This window comes from Bidens hawaiensis, unplaced genomic scaffold (assembly GCF_021521415.1).
Source record: "Bidens hawaiensis isolate Kalapana, Puna unplaced genomic scaffold, B.hawaiensis_p1.1 tig00058611_1, whole genome shotgun sequence".
Taxonomy (NCBI): Eukaryota; Viridiplantae; Streptophyta; class Magnoliopsida; order Asterales; family Asteraceae; genus Bidens; species Bidens hawaiensis.
The window spans coordinates 10,075-29,028 of NW_027500551.1; the positions used below are offsets into that span (position 1 = coordinate 10,075).

Sequence of the window (18,954 nt, forward strand, 5' to 3'; positions counted from 1 at the left end):
TCTCGTAATGTTCCTATTAATCATGTTAGTGTGTTGAGAAGTGGTAAAGAGTATAAAGCCAATTTTTCATCGGGTTTGGTTGAAGGTGAAGTGGAGTATATCACGGGTAAAGAAAGTGATGATGATGAAATTGAAACCAAAAAACCCACTAAACATGTCACTTTTGAGAAACCGTTGCAAGCTTCGGGTCAAGCCCCAATTTTTAATGATAAAAACAAGGAAGTGGAATCAAATGTAGTTCCATTTCCTTCGGCTTTGCTTGACCCGGGCAAGAAAAATGTAATTTTAAAAAGGGATCCTCAAAAGGAGGAAATGTGGGAAGTGTTTAAACAGGTTAAAGTGAATTTACCTTTACTTGAAGCAATAAAACAAGTACCCGCATATGCAAAATTTTTGAAAGAGTTATGCACTCAAAAGAGGCAAAAAAAAAGTGCCTAAACGGGTGGATTTAACCGAGCGGGTAAGTGCAGTTTTGAAAGGAGACCTCCCTCCTAAGCTTCAAGATCCGGGAACACCCTTAATTAACATTCAAGTGGGTGATTTTCAAATGTCTAGGGCGTTATTGGATCTTGGGGCCGGAGTAAGCATTCTCTCGGGGGGTTTATATGACCAATACGACTTTGGTCATTTGAAACGTGTAGAGACCAAGGTTGTATTGGCCGATTTATCTCATAAACTTCCCCGTGGAATCGTACGGGATGTAATTGTGAAAGTAGAAGATTTTTATTATCCTGTAGATTTTTTTTGAACACGGCCCATGCAATCATTTATTGTAGATATGGTACCGTTGACATGGCTTTTGGCAATCGGAAAATGCGTTTAAATGTTTTTACTAATGTTGCTAATTATTTGAGTGGTGAAGAATGTTTTTTGGCAGATGTGGTGGATCAGTGTTATCCTCATGATATGATGAGGATTGTATGGAAGCATGTATTTGTGACGATTCTAAACAGGTACACGTGTGTGCTTTGCGGATGGAGGAACAAAAAAAAGATGCTTTGGCTTTGCAAGAGGGAAGACCACCATGGACATATCAATGGGAAAGTTTGCCAAAGGAAATCAACTCGGATACAAAACCATCTTTGGAGTGTCCACCAAAGGTGGAATTGAAGGAACTCCTAAGCCACTTGAAATATGTTTTCTTAGGGAAGAATGAAACCCTCCCGGCTATCATCGCTTCAAATTTGGAGGAAGAGCAAGAGCGGGCATTAGTGAAGGTGTTGGAAGCACATAAACCGGCCATTGGATGGACGCTTGAGGATTTAAAATGTATTAGTCCTTCTATTGTTATGCATAAAATAATTATAGATGAGCAGGCTAAACCAACAAGGAAGACTCAAAGGAGATTGAACCAAAACTTGTGGGAAGTGGTGAAAAAGAGGTAATCAGGTGGTTGGATGCAGGGATCATTTATCCCATTTCAGACAGCTCATGGGTGAGCCCAACACAGGTAGTGCCCAAGAAATCCAGCATCCAGGTAATAAAAGATGATAAAGGTGAACAAATCTCCACTCGACCAATAACCGGATGCCGAGTGTGCATCGATTATAGGAAATTAAATACCGCCACCTCAAAAGACCATTTTCCATTACCATTCATTGATCAAATAATTGAGAAACTTTCGGGTCAAAAATATTATTGTTTTTTGGATGGGTATTCGGGGTATAATCAAATTGCAATCCACCCTGATGACCAACACAAAAGTACCTTTACTTGTCCATACGGCACCTTTGCTTTTAGACGGATGCCATTTGGATTGTGTAATGCCCCAACCACTTTTCAAAGATGCATAATGAGCATATTTTCAGACATGGTCGGGGATTCACTTGAGGTTTTTATGGATGACTTTTCTATTTTTGGTTCAACTTTCGAGTCTTGTCTCAATGATTTAGAAATAGTTTTAAAACGATGTGTTGAGACAAACTTGGTGTTAAGTTGGGAGAAAAGTCATTTCATGGTACAAGAAGGTATTGTGTTGGGTCATGTGGTGTCAAGTAGGGGATGGAAGTTGATCAAGCAAAGATTAAAGTAATTTCATCTTTGCCACCCCCGAAAAATGTTAAAGGGATGAGTTTTTGGGACATGCTGGATCTATAGGAGATTCATTAAAGGTTTTAGTGTAATTTCAAAACCTTTATGTAATCTCTTATTGAAGGACGTTCCCTTTGAGTTTACTAATGAATGTTTGCAAGCATTTGACAGTTTGAAGGAGAAGTTAGTGCAAGCACCAATTCTACAATCACTGGATTGGTCAAAGCCTTTTGAGATTATGTGTGATGCTAGTGATAGCACGGTTGGAGCGGGTTTGAGCCAAAGAGTAGATAAGAAACTGCTGGTGATTTATTATGCTAGTAAATCTTTATCCGAGGCACAATTGAACTATACTACCACCGAAAAGGAGTTTCTTGCGGTGGTGTATTCCTTAGATAAGTTTCGTTCGTATATTTTGGGAAGTAAAGTTTTGGTGTACTCGGATCATAGTGCGGTTCGATATTTGAAGGAAAAGAAAGATGCAAAACCATGTTTAATTCGATGGGTGTTATTGTTACAAGAATTTAACCTTGAAATTTGTGACAAGAAGGGTTGTGAGAATGTAGTAGCGGATCACTTGTCGCGGATTACCCTTGATGGTGTTGATGATCCGATTGAGATAAACGAGAAATTTCCGGATGAACAATTGCTTGTTGTTTCAACCCCACCCTGATATGCTCACTATATCCATTATTTGGCCATGGGGGCGACACCCGAATTTTGGTCAAAGAAAAGGAGGCAACAGTTCATGGCCCAAGTCAAGGAATACATTTGGGATGAGCCGGACCTTTTCAAAGTTGGAGTAGATCAAGTTCTTAGAAGATGTGTACCCAAAAATGTAGTGCAAGAGATTTTGAAACACGCCCATTCATCAGCATGTGGGAGCAATTTTAGTGGCTCTAAAACGGGGTATAAGATACTTATGTGTGGGTTCTATTGGCCAATGATTTTCAAGGATGCCAATGAATATGCCAGACATTGTTTAAATTGCCAACGAATGGGGGGTATATAAAAAAGGAATGAAATGCCTTTACAACCCATATTGGTTGTTGATATTTTTGATGTGTGGGGCATAGATTTCATGGGACTGTTTCCAAATTCATGTGGGTACTTGTACATTCTTGTTGCGGTGGATTATGTGTCAAAGTAGGTCGAAGCGGTTGTAACAAGAACGAATGATCATTCTGTGGTGTGTAAGTTTGTTCAATCCAATATCTTCTCAAGATTTGGGATTCCTAGAGTGATCATAAGTGATGGTGGATCGCATTTCAAGAACATTGCATTTGGCAAATTGTTGAAGCGTTATGGTGTGAATCACCGAATTGCAACGCCTTACCATCCTCAAACAAGCGGCCAAGTTGAAGTCTCTAATCGACAAATTAAAGAAATTTTAATGAAGACGGTTCGGGTTGATAGAAAGGATTACTCGATTAAGTTGGATGATGCATTGTGGGCTTATCGCACGACCTACAAGACAACGATTGGTACCACTCCTTATTGGTTTGTGTATGGGAAAGGTTGTTATTTGCCAATGGAAGTCACTCACCGGGCGTTATGGGCAATTAAGAATGTTAATATGGAATACATTGAAGTTGGTGAATTGAGGAAGTTGAAATTGAACGAGTTGGAAGAAATCCGGGATGAGGCGTATGAATGTGCTTCGAATTACAAAGAGAAATTAAAGAGGGTGCATGATGCTAAGATACGGAAACGAACATTTGAGGTTGGGCAAAAAGTGTGGCTTTATAATTCAAGACTCAAATTGTTTCCCGGGAAGCTTAAAAGCAAATTGATGGGCCCATATGTGGTCACAAGAGTCGGGAGGTTTGGTGATGTGGAGATTGAAGACATGCAAATTCAAGTTAAACAAGTTGTGATTGGACATCGTCTCAAACCATACTTAGAAGGGAAAGATGTGAACATGCTTGACAATGACAAGGTGAGTTTCCTCCTAAGCTCACTGGATGGTTCCACCGTATAAAGGTAAGGTCCAGGTTTGTTGTATACTGTAATATAAGTTTTGTTCAAATTTGTTTTTTAAAATTACCTTTATCATCGGGAGTGTGTCTGATTCAAGTGTGGGGAAATTTGTACGGATTTTTTTACCGTGTTGAGGACAACTCGGGTTTTTTTATCGGGGGGGGGGGGGGTGGGGGTAGGGTAATTTTTAAATTTGAAATTTTAGTTTGAAAATACTTTTGAATTAATTTCTTTACCTTGTTTAAAAAACAAGAAAAAAGAAAAAAAATCAATGTACACCGTGGACCATGGTGTTGACCGTGGCCCACGGTCAACCCAACGTAGGTCACGGTGATAGCAGCCTCCACGGTACGGTGCACTCTGGACGAATTGGTTCAATTAAACCGTTGAACACGGTGCAGAACGTGGCCCATGGTCTGGCTTGGTGAGTCCGTTGACTTTGGTTAACCGTGGACCACGGTTCCCACCGTGGCCCACGGTGCGGCGCCCACTGCTGCTTTTTGACAGGTTTTGAAGTATGAAAAAGGGTTTCTTTTTTATTTTTTTTTTACAAGAACACATATCAGCCACTGATTTCACCAACCATCTTCTCCTTCTTCATACACTTTTCTTCAAACCCTAGTTTCTTCTTATCATGTCTTCCAATTAATAACCAAAATCCAAGATTCCTAACCCTAACTTGAGTGAAATTCTGTGAGAAGTAACAATACAAATCTTATTTCCTTTCATTCTTAAGTGTTAATCCGATTGTGAGGGTTTGGGTTCCGAAAATTTCAAGGATTTTGGGGGTTTCTTGTTTGCTTGTGAAAAAGAACTTGTCTAACACCCTAAACATCAACCAAGGTATGTTTTATGTCAATTTTCTGAATACATTGCAGCAATTGTTAAGGTAGAAGTGATTTGAGTATACCCACTTGCTTGTTGAGTTATAATGGTTGTACATTGTAGTTGTGGATAATAGATAAATGTTGGAAAGTATGATTTCACATTGATAATTGAAAAATTAAGCATTTAGTGGAGTTTTTGAGATGTTGGTTAATTGAATAATGAGTTGATTATCCACAACTATGGTAACAAGCAAGTGTGGGGAGGAACATATTGAATTGAATTGGTTTGTTTTTGTTGGTTTATTTGGGTAGAGATGGGAGGAAATTCTGACAAAGGAAATGGAAAGGCTAATTCCTCTAGTGGCCGGGCTGCTCAAGCCAAGAGACAACGGATGCAAGAAAAGCAGGAACAAGTGCATGTTCAAAGTTAGAAACCTGACTAGAAAGGTGGGGTATTATCGAGTTATCCTATAGAATGGCAACCTGAGTTGTTTAGAGAAAAGATGAGCAGTTTGAGGGAAAGGATGGAAGGGTTTATGTGTGAGAAGGAAGGGTTTATGTGTGAGAAGGAAGTGACTGACTCGGCTCTTGAAGTGTTGGTGTGTTCAACAAATTTGAAGCATTAGGGTGGGAAGCTGCCCTTTAGTGTTATGATGGAGAGAGCACTACGTTATATGATAGGAAGATTGAGGAGTAGGTATCTACCTTGAGGTGCCCACCGTTTAAGAAGGGTTCGGATATGAAGTTAATTGGTACCGTGGGTGGAAATCAAGTGGTGATATTTTTTTGAGACACTCAATCAAATTGCTCGGTTTGACAGCAAGCCATCCAATTCATATGTCTATCCATCGGTCAAAGATTTGTTTCACAATCCTGACAAAAATCCGCAATGGTGTAATATGTTATCATCTATGCTGAAAGGAGGTAGAGGTACAGTTTCAAATTATATAAGGAAGGAGTTGAAGATTGAAGCTCAGTTGTTGATGATAATATGTTTATCTAACGTGTTGCCTTGTCGGAGTGACATTTCAGTGGTAAGAAACAGTGATATTCCTGTTTTGGATGCATTGACTAGTGGCAAGCTGCTAATTTCCTTCCGCTACTTAGCCATGCTTAACATATGGATAAGTAGAGAAAGCAACAAGAGGAAGTTAATACCTCATTGCCAATTGATCACGGCGATATTGAAGTTTCATGGCGCCATTCCAGTAGGCGCAGTTGGGATGAAGAAGACATTTACGGAACATAAGTTGGACGCGTTAGGCCCAGGTTGGACATATACAAAGAGCGAAAGGTACCATTAGTTGAAGAACGGCAATGTGAAATGGAGAGTATTAAGGGAGGATGCTGAACAAGAGTTGGATGAAGAGTTGGAGGAAATAATTGAGGAAACAAGTGACACAGATGACATGGAGGTGGTTGGTGGTGATGAGACGGTCGGTGGTAGTGGTTCCCAACAAAGGGGTTGGGATTATTCATCGGGATATGCATCGTGCGACCATAATTGGGCCCATATGGGTTTGTTAATGATGTGGTGGAAAGGCATAGGCCTTCCACGTATGGTAATTGGTCGGAAGAATCTAGGGCTTTATTTGACCATCAAACATTTATGGGTGCATACCATGAACGAGCTGAGAAGGAGAGGCATGACCGGTTAAAGATGTGGAACCGTGCCCAAGCCTATGGGCGAGAACACGAGACGAACATGCATTACTTGGATGATAGAAATAGAAGAATGCATGATCATTGGCATGTCGGCGAACCGGTTGTTCCAGATCCACCAAGTGTGGATTACACATCTCTCCCACCTTATGAGGGTTTATTGCGCTATCCCGAACCACCATTGCATCATTCCATGTGGGTGGACCCGATGTAGTCAATGGCGCCACCACCACCATCATCAGGAGAAGGTAGCAGCGGCGGAAGTGGAGCGCTCAACTTTGGTGAATTTTCGGACTTCATGACCTCCATCTTCGGGCCGCCACAACCGCCCTACTATTGAGGGGGACTTCGTCATGTTAGGTGCATGTGTTTTGTATATTATTTGTATGTTGGTTATTTTGTGTTTCAGTTTTTAGTATTTGGATGGAAGGGAGGAGGATGAAACATTTGGCTTAGTGCTACGGGTCAGAAAGAGGTAATGTTTTGTTTGTTTTAACTTTCTCAAAACCATTCATTGGGGACAATGTGCCAAGTGTGGGGATGGGAAATTTTTCATTAAAAATTTAAAAATTTAATAATCTAAAAAAAATAACGGAATGTGATAAGATAGCAGGGGTAAAGTTTTGGTCCCTATTCATGGTCATAATTTCCTCAAAGTCAAGTTTGCTTAGTTGTTTTAAAAATGAGGTTGAGAAGTATTTTAGTCAACGTTAGCATGCTTTAGGTATAATAACCCGCATAACATATCCATATTCACTTGAGTATTTGGAAAATGGAAAACGGTGATGGATTGGTTATTCTCCGTTAGAACTTGTGCTATTAATGCATTTCGAGACCTTAGCTTGTCATAAGTGCAAAAGTGATAGAGACAATTAGGTTTAAGCCTCGTCGATATGAGCGCGAGTGTGGGTTTTGGGGGTTAGGCCTTATACATTACACATATGAGTGTGGGCAATGAGAGGGGCGGGGGGTTGGTTCCTTTAGTAAACTTATTTGGACTTATTCTTCTTATTTAATTAACCCCGATATATGTTGTGAGACGATCAGGCTTGATAGGTTTTTCTTTGTAATTGTATTTGTTTTGATATCAATCAATAGAGAGTAGGGGAGGTAAAGGACGGAACAACAAGAACATAGGCGAAAACGGTGAAGAAAATGGAGTTGGAACGAGAGAATTATGAAGAAAACAAGAAACAAGAACCAGCTCCACCGTGGCCCACGGTGCACACCGTGGACCACGGTTCAACTAACACAAACAGTCCAGAACCCACCTTACCATGGGGGCAAAAGGCAACCGTGGAGGGGACCATGGCCCACGGACCAGACCGTGGACCACGGTCCATGTCGTAACTGCCGATCTTATTCTCTTTATTAGGCCGTTTTGGCTGAATTTTTAGGTATCTTTTCAATCATAAACAATTGGGGGCGATTTGGAGTGGCTAAGACACTGTTTTTGGTGATTCTAATCATTAGATTGGGTGTTTGATTTTTATTGTTAAGACAATTGACGTTATGATGATCCATATACATATTTTTATAAGTTAACAATTATTCACGGTCTTATATGTTTATATTCTCATATAAGCTTTATAATTTTTAACGAATTCTTTAACGAGTCGAGTCTCGTTTATTTTGAATCAAGTTCGTGTCACATCCTTGTATTATAAATTTTTTTTATTTTTATTATTATTATTATTATTATTAATTGTTGAAGCTAAATTACCCAATTAGCCGTCACTATCTTCTCTATTTATAAAAGAACTCAACCAATCTTCTTCCTTACGCTCACATATGCCGCCACCACAACCCGTTTTCCAGCGGCCATGGTGACGGGAACAGAGAGACAGAGGTTGGAGTCAGATGGAGAAGTTGGTGCTCGGGTCGCATGAAAGATTTTCCAAATGAAGCGCACGAGACTAATTCGAGTCGCATGAAAAGGGTTCGCTTGGAAACGACTCGGGTATAAAGATTCACATGAAAACGACTCGCATGGGTTCAATGGAGTCGCACGAATGGTTTTTCTCCGACGAGTCTCATATCAATCGATTCACACACAAAATGGATCGCATGTCGAACGATTCGCACGAGCCTTGATTCCAGTCGCACGGCTAATTTGAGTCGCATACAGGGTTCTAGTCATGTAGCACGGTATCGTGTCGCATGAAACGTTCATCGATTCGCACGGCATCGAGTCGCACGGAACCGAGTCGCATGAAATGAGTCACATGAATTTGGGTCGCATGAAAGAAGTCGCATGAAAGGAATCGCATAAAAGGAGTCGCATTGAAAGGAGTTTGGGTCTCTCTAAACTATCGGTCCTCACTTCCCCAAAGCCATGTTTATCGCACCTCCATCTATACTTACATATGCTTGTCCCTTGTTCAAAATCCACTGAATGCACGCTTACATATATTTTTGTCTTTTAAGTCTAGGCCTATTAATTCATGAAAGCCTAACTAGGTCCGGCTCAAAATTAATGAATTTCGTTTGAGGGAAATAACTATTAAGTCATTATCGTATTTTACAACAACCACTACTTTACGCATTTATTTAAAAGGTGAGATCGTGGCTTCAAAATATACTTGATGTAACGCCCGTTAATTCTGGTTCCAAGAGTTAAAGCTTGTAAAGTATGTTTTATTTTCGGGATTTAACCGACGTTTCTCGGAAGCTTTTACGTCATCCCGGTACGTTAAAAGACTTAACTTTTCCTTCCATTATGCCTTATGTTTCAAATTGGAGGGACTTGGATGTAACTTTTGTTTTATATCATAAAACAAAAGGTTAACCTTAACCCTAACCACAGCAGCCGATCGCAGCTAAGACCCCCCCTGCTCGTTTTTCTTCTGCCCAGCTAAGTTTTGGCCGTGAAAACTTCAATTCAAGGTCGGTTTTATGATTTCCTATGTCTTTTACACGTTAATTGATCATATTAACACGCTTATTGGTTGTTAAGGTTGAGTTTTGATCATAACAGTTTGCTGATAGATTCGTATATGTTTATTGTAGGGTCTGTAACGCGATGGTAATCCATTGTTTTTGATATATTCTTGATTCCATGATGTTCTAATTTGAGTCTAGTTTCCAGAAAGGTATAATACGTAATTTTTGGACGAGATTTGAATGGTTTTTATGAATTTATAAAATCGAGTGTCAAAGCTGATGCGGGATGACGGATTCTGGTCTGTCTTCCCGACGTCATAACCTTTTTTCGACAGGTCCAAATTGGTTGGTTCCACTTCTGGAAGTTTGTATTTTGAGTTAGGAACCAAACCCAATTGGAATCGTTTAATTTGGTTTGCTAATGAATTTTATAAAAATAAAACCACTTTGTTGCGCACTGAAATAGCTGCACGTACCTTGCTGTGTTGGAGGAATTTTTATAATTTTTGTGTCCAATAGAAAAATATAATAAAAATATTTTTATAAACCTAAGACATTTATTAAGTTCTGGTAAAAATTTAATAATTTATTTCAAAGGTTATCCTATATAATTAAATGCATCTTCGCACGCTAAAATCTACACATTTTACTCGTTATTAATCGATATGTTCGTTTTAGGCTTAACCGGTGGATTTGGTTAGTTGAAAGGTTTTAGGGGTTGAGGTAAAGTAATTGGGCCTTGGGCCAAGTTGTTGGGCCTTGGGCCAAGTGTTGGGCCTTGGGCCAAAGTGTTGGGCTTGAACGGCCCATAGGCATGAGTGCTCTTACGGTCTAGTTTAGTAATGCGTTGTGTATAATTTATAGGCCCTTGCTTGTGATTGTGCACTTAGGGATTTCCTAGCTCGTTACAGGTGTTCGATTGATTTCAGGTGAGTTCATGATGCCCCCTTTTAACTGTGTTTTAAATTTTGGGCTAGCATGCACACCTAAGTGTTTTCTTACTTGATGAAATGTTTTAAACGATTTTATATAGGCTTACTAGTATATGGTAGGCCTTGGGATATATATATATATATACACATTATTGCTTGGCCTATATTTGGCGATGTTGTAGTCGTTTCGACTACTGATGTTGCGTATGCCTACTTTGTGTTTGCATGCGTTGATGTTACGTGTTTGGGTTGTACGTTTGCTCGACCTTGATGTTTAGTTTTCAGTAATGATGATTTAATGGATGCACTCTTTTATTTTTAAACTTTTGGTATGATTATCATAATTGTTACTACTGATATTATTTACTTAAAACTTGAACTCACTCAGCTCAAGCTGACTTTGTGTGCATGTTAGTGTGAGTTTCAGGTTAGGAAGAGGATGCTTACCGCTTGGACGTGCTCGAGACTACTTGGACGGTTGAAGGCATAACTAGTCGGAGATTAATACGCAACTGTTTTCTTTTCATTTATTACTTTAAACATTTAAATTATGGTTTTGGGAACTTGGTTTAATACTTGTGATTTTCCGCTGTTTATTACTCTGAAACGATTTTTAATAAGATGAAATTGTTTGACTTTAAATTTATGAGAATTTTTGGATATTATTACCAACTGTAGGATTCCCAGGGTTCGGGGCATTACAAGTTGGTATCATAGCCATGGTTCGAGGGATCCGAGCATCCGCGAATGCTTGGACTCGAACTGTAAGAAAAGAGACCAGTATGCCCACCGTGAGTAGCTGCACGCCAAGAGGTAACTTTAAATTATTTAGTCATTTTCTTTGAATTTGAAAGTTTCCAGTAATTGTAAAGAGTTAGATAGAATGCTAATGTGGTTAGGGGCAGGGAGTGCTTAGGACGGGCTGGTGAAGTAAACGACTAATAACACTTGATCAACGTTATTAGCAGTTTACCCTTACCTTCCATGTTTTAAATACCACTTGTGTCTGACTATGTTAGGGTTCCGTCTTTGCAGGGATAGGATTTGGCTAACTCTCGAGTCGTTAGCGTTAAAGTTTATCTTATTCCCTAAATTTTCCTGTTCGTTTCCTATCCTCTCGAACGCTTTGCGCGTAATTGTTTAGCTGAGGCGTAGCATATTGTCACTCTGGGTTCCTTGGTACTTGACCGCTTAAATTCCTCGCTCCTTCAAGAATGTATGAGCAAATGTTTAGCTAAGTAGGAGCGTGATGTTATCCCAGATACCTTTCTACTTGATGAATTACCGGCGTCAGTCTTATTTGATTCGGGCACCAGTAGAAGTTTTGTGTCTACCGCTTTCTGTTCCTCGTTGAATAAATCACCCGAGCACGTAGTTGATGTGTTTGAGGTTGAGGTCGCCGTAGGAAAATCTGTTTCCGTGTCTAGGGCTACCGTCGGTGATGTTCGTATCGTTTGGGATTTCCTGGATGTAATTCCAGATGATTTGTCAGATGTGCCGCCGGACCGCGAGGTCGAGTTCCAGATCTTGTGCCGGGCGCAAAATCCGTTGCTCGAACCCTTATCGTCTAACACCAAATGAGATGAAAGAACTTATGGCCCAGTTGGAAGACTTGCTCGAAAAGGGCTTCATTCGACCGAGCATCTCACCTTGGGGTTCCCCGGTCTTGTTCGTTAAGAAGAAGGACGGTAGCATGCGGATGTGCATTGACTACCGTGAGTTGTATAAGCTCACCGTTAAAAATCGATACCCGCTCCCGAGGATCGACGACTTATTTGATCAGCTCCAAGGAGCTAGTTGGTTCTCGAAGATCGACCTTAGGTCCGGGTATCATCAGTTGAAGATTCGGGAGGAAGATATTCCTAAGACTGCCTTCCGCACTCGTTATGGACATTATGAATTTCTTGTGATGTCTTTCGGTTTGACCAACGCACCGGCTGCGTTCATGGATCTTATGAACCGGGTGGGTAGACCGATGCTCGATCACTCTGTTATTGTATTCATCGACGACATCCTTGTGTATTCCAAAAGCGAATCCGATCACGTCGGTCATCTCTCGGAAGTTTTGGAAGCTCTGCGAAAGAACAAGTTGTATGCAAAATTTTCTAAGTGTTCCTTCTGGTTGCGTGAGGTTCAGATCTTGGGTCATGTTATTAACTCGAGGGGTATTTTGGTTGATCCTGCAAAGGTGGAAGCCGTGAATGATTGGGAGTCTCCTAAGTCTCCATCTGAAATCCGTAGCTTTCTGGGCTTGGCGGGGTATTACACCGCTTTATTCCCAACTTTTCGAAAATTGCTTCTTCGCTGACCAAGTTGACTAAGGAAAGTGTTAAGTTCGTTTGGGGTACTGAGTAGGAGGAGGCTTTTCTCGAGTTGAAGAACAGGTTAACGCATGCCCCGATTTTAGCTCTACCTGATGGCACCGATGATCTGGTGGTTTATTCTGATGCCTCTTATCAGGGGCTTGGGTGTGTTTTGATGCAGTGAGGTCGAGTCATCGCTTATGCCTCACGGCAGTTGAAGCCTCATGAGGCGAATTATCCTACCCACGATTTGGAGCTGGCGGCGGTGGTGTTTGCGCTCAAGTTGTGGAAACATTATTTGTATGGTGTTCCTTGCGTTATCTATACCGATCATAAGAGCTTAAAATATATTTTCGAACAAAAGGAACTGAATAAGCGCCAGCGTCGATGGTTCGAGTTGATTAAGGATTATGATTTGGAGATTATGTACCATCTAGGTTGATGTGTGTCTAATAACCCTATAAAAATGACCCTCACAACTAAGCTTTAATATTAAAACGAACATCCTAAAACCACACACAACCGGCAAGTGTACCGATCGCAAGTAGTATAGACCTAAGAAGTCCGAGTATCGAACACGTGGACACGTAAGACGCTAACGATTACTAACCCTAGACAAGACCTACCTTAGAATAATATTTAATTGATTTTTGATTTTTACTTACTTAACTGGACTAACAAAACTTACCAAATATAGAAAACTTAACGGGGAACTAACTATGTTAACTTAGGATGGAGAAAAACGTCTACCTAGGTCTGAATCAAATTGTAGACCTAACAAGCTAATGGATTGAATGACTTCAAGACACCGGTCCCTAAAGATGACACGACTAAGGATCGCTCGGGCTCACTGGATTACCTCTCGGTCTCACTCAACAAGCCTAAACTACTGAAAATCGGCTAAAACGACCAAACCGGGAAACAATTGCTAACGTGTTCTAATGATGGATCACCTCTCGGTCTCACCAACACTCGACCCTAATGGCAATGAATACTACACAACCAAGGATAGAGGAACAATTCTACTTAAACTAAAATAGATCAACTAATCGCTCAAAACACCTAAACCTAACAAGAAACGAACTCGTTCTCGTGCAATCCTTATTCTAGCATGCAAAGGTAATGAGACGACCCTACTTCTTATCACCTCTCGGTCTCAAAGAAGGTGTCTAACCGCTGAACTTATTCCAATAAATCATGCAACAAAACCCTACGGTGGTACCTACCGCAAACAAACCCTAAACACCAAGTTTATAATCAAACAATGCACCGTTCAATCAATACAAAACTAATCAACCGACACACGGGGTTTATGCAATAATTCACCAAAATTTCCAGCCCCTAAACACAACCTATTTCATGTCTAAATCAAACTTTACAATAACAATTCAAGTCTATCATTCAAACAATCCATAAAACTCATCAAAACCTAACAATTAACATCATTCCTAGGTAAAACTAACAAGATTAGCCGATCATATTATTTGGACAGCAGCATATACTCAATAAAAACTCCATAAAATGCATACCAATCATCTTAAAAATCGTCCAACAATCAATTCTAATCATAAACAATTCAATCTCTCAAGTAATTGCAAAACAATTCAACAATTAAGCAAGAAACTAAAAGTGTATGAACAATAGAAAATATGTAAGGATATGAGATGTTCCGGGGCTGCTCTCGGCTGTGAAAATCAATGGTGAATGATCCCGAGGCTTGGTTCTTGTGTCTTCTTCCTTCCCTAGCCGTCACAAGCTTCAAACCCTAGCCGAAAAAAGATTTCTCCCTTGCCTCCTTCTGCTGTGATTTCCGATCGCCAGGTTGGCCAGCCCCTTAGGGTTTTTTTTCTTTTTTATATTATAATATAATAGTAGGCTTAGGCTTTTCCATGATGTAACGGATCGGGCCTTGAGTTTTTACTTGAAAACGTATGCGTAAAAGGCCCTTAACATGCTCGAAAAGCTCAGTTCCTTCTTCCTTGTAACCCATAGCCTACAATATGAATAAACTTACGTAAAACCTATATAAAACGAGTTAAAACACATAAAATATAATATATTACGTAGATAAAAGGTGCGGAAAATACGTGTGTTTTACAACACATCAAATATCCCCACACTTAAGACTTTTTCGTCCCTAAAAAAGAATACTACACAGGATCATATCTGAGTTCAACCGACAACTCTTGGTTTTATTTATTTATTATTATTATTAATATTTTTTTTCTTCTTTTAAAAGTATTAGAACAAGTGACCCGTTACCCAAATATTTTCTTCCAACTTCACCTAATAGGCCAGATCAGGTCGATTTCCGGTATTGCTGTCCACTTTAAACCCATGCCCCTAATACTTACCGAGGCAAATAAGGTGTGACAATTCTATTAATTTGTATGACTAAGTGGAACCCACACCTAAAAGCCCTGCTGCCACTTCACCAATTCCATTATGGTTTTACCGGGCCGAGCCACCCCAACTTGACTTAAACCTTTTGCCACATGATTAAAACATTTCTACTCATATACAAACTATAAACTCTAGCTCTCTTTCAAGTGCACGCAATTACAAATGCATCTCTTTTATTTTTATTTTTCTGCCTTTTGGCTTTTTTTTTTTAATACTCATAGTACATGGCTTTGCCTGAATAGAAACAAATACAAAAGATAAAACAGCTAATATAAACAGACGATCATGTGACTCGAGGCTTGAGTATGACCCGGCTTTTCATTCCAGTCCTGTCACGAGCTTAGTTAAACAAACAAAACCCCTAAGATGTTTCCCACTAAAGTCAGGCCATTTAAAAGGTTCAATTAGGTCAACAACCAAACCGCCCTTTCATTCTTAAAGGCTGAGCCTACCGACACACGATTACTGAGTCTAAACCGTTCGGTTACCATACATTACGTGCGGGTTTAATGGGTTATGTTCTTATTTATTATATATATATATTTTTGAAAACACTAAGAAGTTATAAAATAACCACCACTCGGTAATAATATCATCTCCTGTTTAACGTAGAGAAAACAAATTTCAAGGGACTATTTTTTCATAATTTTTCAAATTTTTATTATTTTTTTATTTAAATTTTATTTATTTATTTTTTTTTCAAAAATTTTCCTACAACTAAGTAAAATAAACCCCATCCCCACACTTAGAACGAAATCGTCCTCGATGAGTACAAGGAAAAGAAATAAAATAAAATAAAAATAAAACAGAAAAAATAAAAATAAAGTATACAAGACTAAAACAAAGAACGGGTTACTCCCCTGGTTTGTGTGCAGAATCTTCAACAACTGAGTAGTGTCCAAACGACCGTATAGCATTTCATTCGCGGCCGCAACCTCGGGGGAACCTGTTCCAAAACGCCACCATAGCTACCATCTGCATAATATAACCTACAAAAGTCCTTAAACTCGCTCGCATGTAGCGGCGTACAATACGGAAAACAAAAACATAAGGAAATAAACATATTTTTGTTTTTTTGGTTATTATACTTTTTTTTTACTTTCTAAATAGACAAAACAAATAAAACAGATAGCACACACAAATACAGAAATACAAACTCTACAACTCGGGCAGTCTCCCGAGTGATGCGTCCACACTTCTACATCTCGGAGAGTGGGTCAAGGTAGAATACCTCGACCGTCTGATCAGTCATCGGCTCGCTAGTGTAGTGCATCAGTCCATCACCGTTCACCATAAACGTCCCGCCTTTATCCTTTATCTCAACAGTGCCATCCCGAAAAACCTCAGTCATCATAAACGGACCTGACCAACGGGACCTCAACTTTCCCGGGAATAACCTCAACCGGGAATTATACCATAAGACCATATCCCCACACTTAAACTGCTCAATACCCTCTAACTTACGATCCCGCAGTTCCTTCACCTGCTGCTTATAACAATCTGAATGCGCGTAAGTATGGTCCCGTAACTCCTCCAACTCAAGCAACTGATGAACACAATGATCTCTGGTAGATAACTCAGAATCAAAGGAAGATGACTCAATGTCAGCATCAGGGGGGTGTTCAGTCAAGGCGACCATCTCAACCTCCGGGGTTTCCCTATCTAGGAAATGTGTGTCTAAGGCGGGGCCTCCACCGGGGTCACTGGAAAACTCCCCCACATGAGTCATGATCGTATCAATGAAGCATAGGGAGTCATCAGTCGATTTGGGATTCTTAGATGACTATCGAGCGTCAAACGTGACGTTCTCATCCCCGACTCGAAGGATCAGTTTGCCATCGCGAACATCGATCAACGCATGTGCGGTGGCCAAAAAAGGTTTGCCCAAAATGAGTGGAACATTATCATCCTCATTCATGTCAAGCATAACGAAGTCCACCGGGAAAATGAACTTACCAATGCGAATGAGAATGTTCTCAACAACCCCACGCGGATAATTCACGGAATCATCAGCAAGCTGGATACTCATCCTGGTAGGCCTCAGTTCGCCTAAACCCAGCTTGCGATACACAGAATACGGCATGAGATTGATACTAGCACCAAGATCAACCAGCGCATGAACCACTGTATCATCACTCAAGGTGCAGGGAATTGTGAAACTCCCTGGATCGGCTCTCTTCTCTGGTAACTTCCTCTGTAAGATAGTAGAACAATTAGCACTCAAAGGGGTGGAAGCGGCCTCAGCTAACTTCTCCTTGTTCGAGAGAATATCCTTAAGGAACTTCGCGTGTTTAGGCATCTGAGTGAGTGCCTCAAGGAATGGGATATTGTGGTAAAACTGCTTCAAAAGATCAAGGAATTTGGAGTTCTGCTCCTCATCTCTATCTCTACGGACTCTCCCGGGGTATAGCAATCAGGGTTTGTAAACTCTCGGTGGCTCGCTCGGTGACTGCTGTTTCTCGGCCTGTGCTGAACTTCCTGGGCTGCTCCTCTGATGCACCTGGGCCGGCGGAGACTCCATCTGAATCTCCTCATCCACCTGCTCCTCTCCATCGACTGCAGGCTCCTCGACTACTCCTCTTCTAGATCTCTACTGGATCACGGGCTCATCTCGTGCCCCTGCACCGCTCCTCGTCGTCAAAGCCTTCACGAATCCTCTCGGGTTCTGCTCGGTATTACTCGGCAGCGTACCCTGCGGCCTCTCATTTAATCGACTGGCTATCTCCCCCATCTGCCGCTCGAGATTTTGAATTGACGCTGCCTGATTCCTCATGAACTGCTCGTGCTCTCGAAGCTTCTCCTGCGTCTCCTTGTGTCGGGAATCCTCACGCGTCATAAGCTGCGACAACATCTATGTTTGCTGCGCCATCATCTCCTCCAAAGTGGGCTTCTTCTCCCCACTGCTCGCTCCCTCACCGGCATCCTGAAATAAACTCTGGAGTTGTTGAAACCCGGGCTGGTTGCTGCTCCTCCAGTTGGAGTTCTGATTGCCTCTCCATCCTGAATTATAAGAATTGGAAGAATTTGGATTTCGGTTTGGATTTCGTATGAAGTCTACGGCCTCCTCCTGCGAACTGACTGGGCACTGAACGGTATCATGCCCACCTCTGCAGATCTCACACAAATTGCTCTTCGTCTGCATATCCTTCACCATCTTCGCCAACGCCTCGACCTGTGCCGTCAGTGCGGTGGTTGTGTCCACCGAATGCATGCCTCGTGAGATGGAATTCATGGTCTTACCTCCTCTGGCGGGTGGTCTCTGGTATCCACTCAAAGCTAGCCCATTGAATAAAGCGATAAACTCATCAGGGTCCTTAGTCGTCAACAGATTTCCTACCGCCGCTGTGTCGAGCATACTCTGCGTCGCGTACGTCACTCCATTATAAAATTTTTCTCGACGACCGCCCAATCTTGCAAGCCGTGGTTCGGGCACAACGCTAATAGATTCTTGAATCGCTCCCAGGTCTCGTAAAAACTCTCGGTGTCCTCCATCAGAAAAGAATGTATCTGGTTACGCAAACGAGCGGCCTTAGCCGGAGGATCGTATTTTTCAAGAAACTAGGTCTGAATGGCAGCCCAAGTAGCTATAGAGCCCTGTGGGAGGGACTCGAGCCACAGACTCGCTTAATCAGCGAGTGAAAACGGAAAGACGCGGAGCTTAACGGCGTCTTTGGAAACGCCAGCAAGATGGAAAGTGTCGCAGATACGCACGATGCGGGTGAGATGAGAGTGCGGGTTCTCATGAAGCAACCCGTGAAACTGAGCAGAATGAGCAATGGTATTCAGAATGTTGGACGGGATCTGCCAGTTCGTAGCAACTCCAATGGCGGGTGGTACGATGCTGGATCTCGCGCCAGCATTGGCCGGTCGGGCCCGGTCCGCAACTGTCCTCCTCGGGGGAATGTCTCCCATGATCCTATCCCTATCGTTGGA

At 41.3% G+C, this 18,954-nt stretch overlaps 1 protein-coding gene across 1 annotated transcript; it reads left to right on the plus strand.

Moving 5' to 3' along the window:
- The first annotated feature begins 974 nt into the window (after positions 1–974).
- LOC143602326 (uncharacterized) lies at positions 975–2,704 on the plus strand. The gene is made up of 3 exons (XM_077079480.1): positions 975–1,381; positions 2,203–2,453; positions 2,553–2,704. Exons 1-3 carry the CDS (start codon positions 975–977, stop codon positions 2,702–2,704), a joined length of 810 nt encoding a protein of 269 aa, XP_076935595.1.
- The last annotated feature ends 16,250 nt before the right edge of the window (positions 2,705–18,954 follow it).

Bases quoted from the DNA above. Each gene is read 5' to 3' on its own strand.
- LOC143602326 (XM_077079480.1), top strand. From the start codon at position 975: ATGGAGGAACAAAAAAAAGATGCTTTGGCTTTGCAAGAGGGAAGACCA. The intron at 1,382-2,202 runs GTAATCAGGTGG...AGCATTTGACAG, and splicing joins TGGGAAGTGGTGAAAAAGAG to TTTGAAGGAGAAGTTAGTGC. The intron at 2,454-2,552 runs GTAAAGTTTTGG...TATTGTTACAAG, and splicing joins TCGTTCGTATATTTTGGGAA to AATTTAACCTTGAAATTTGT.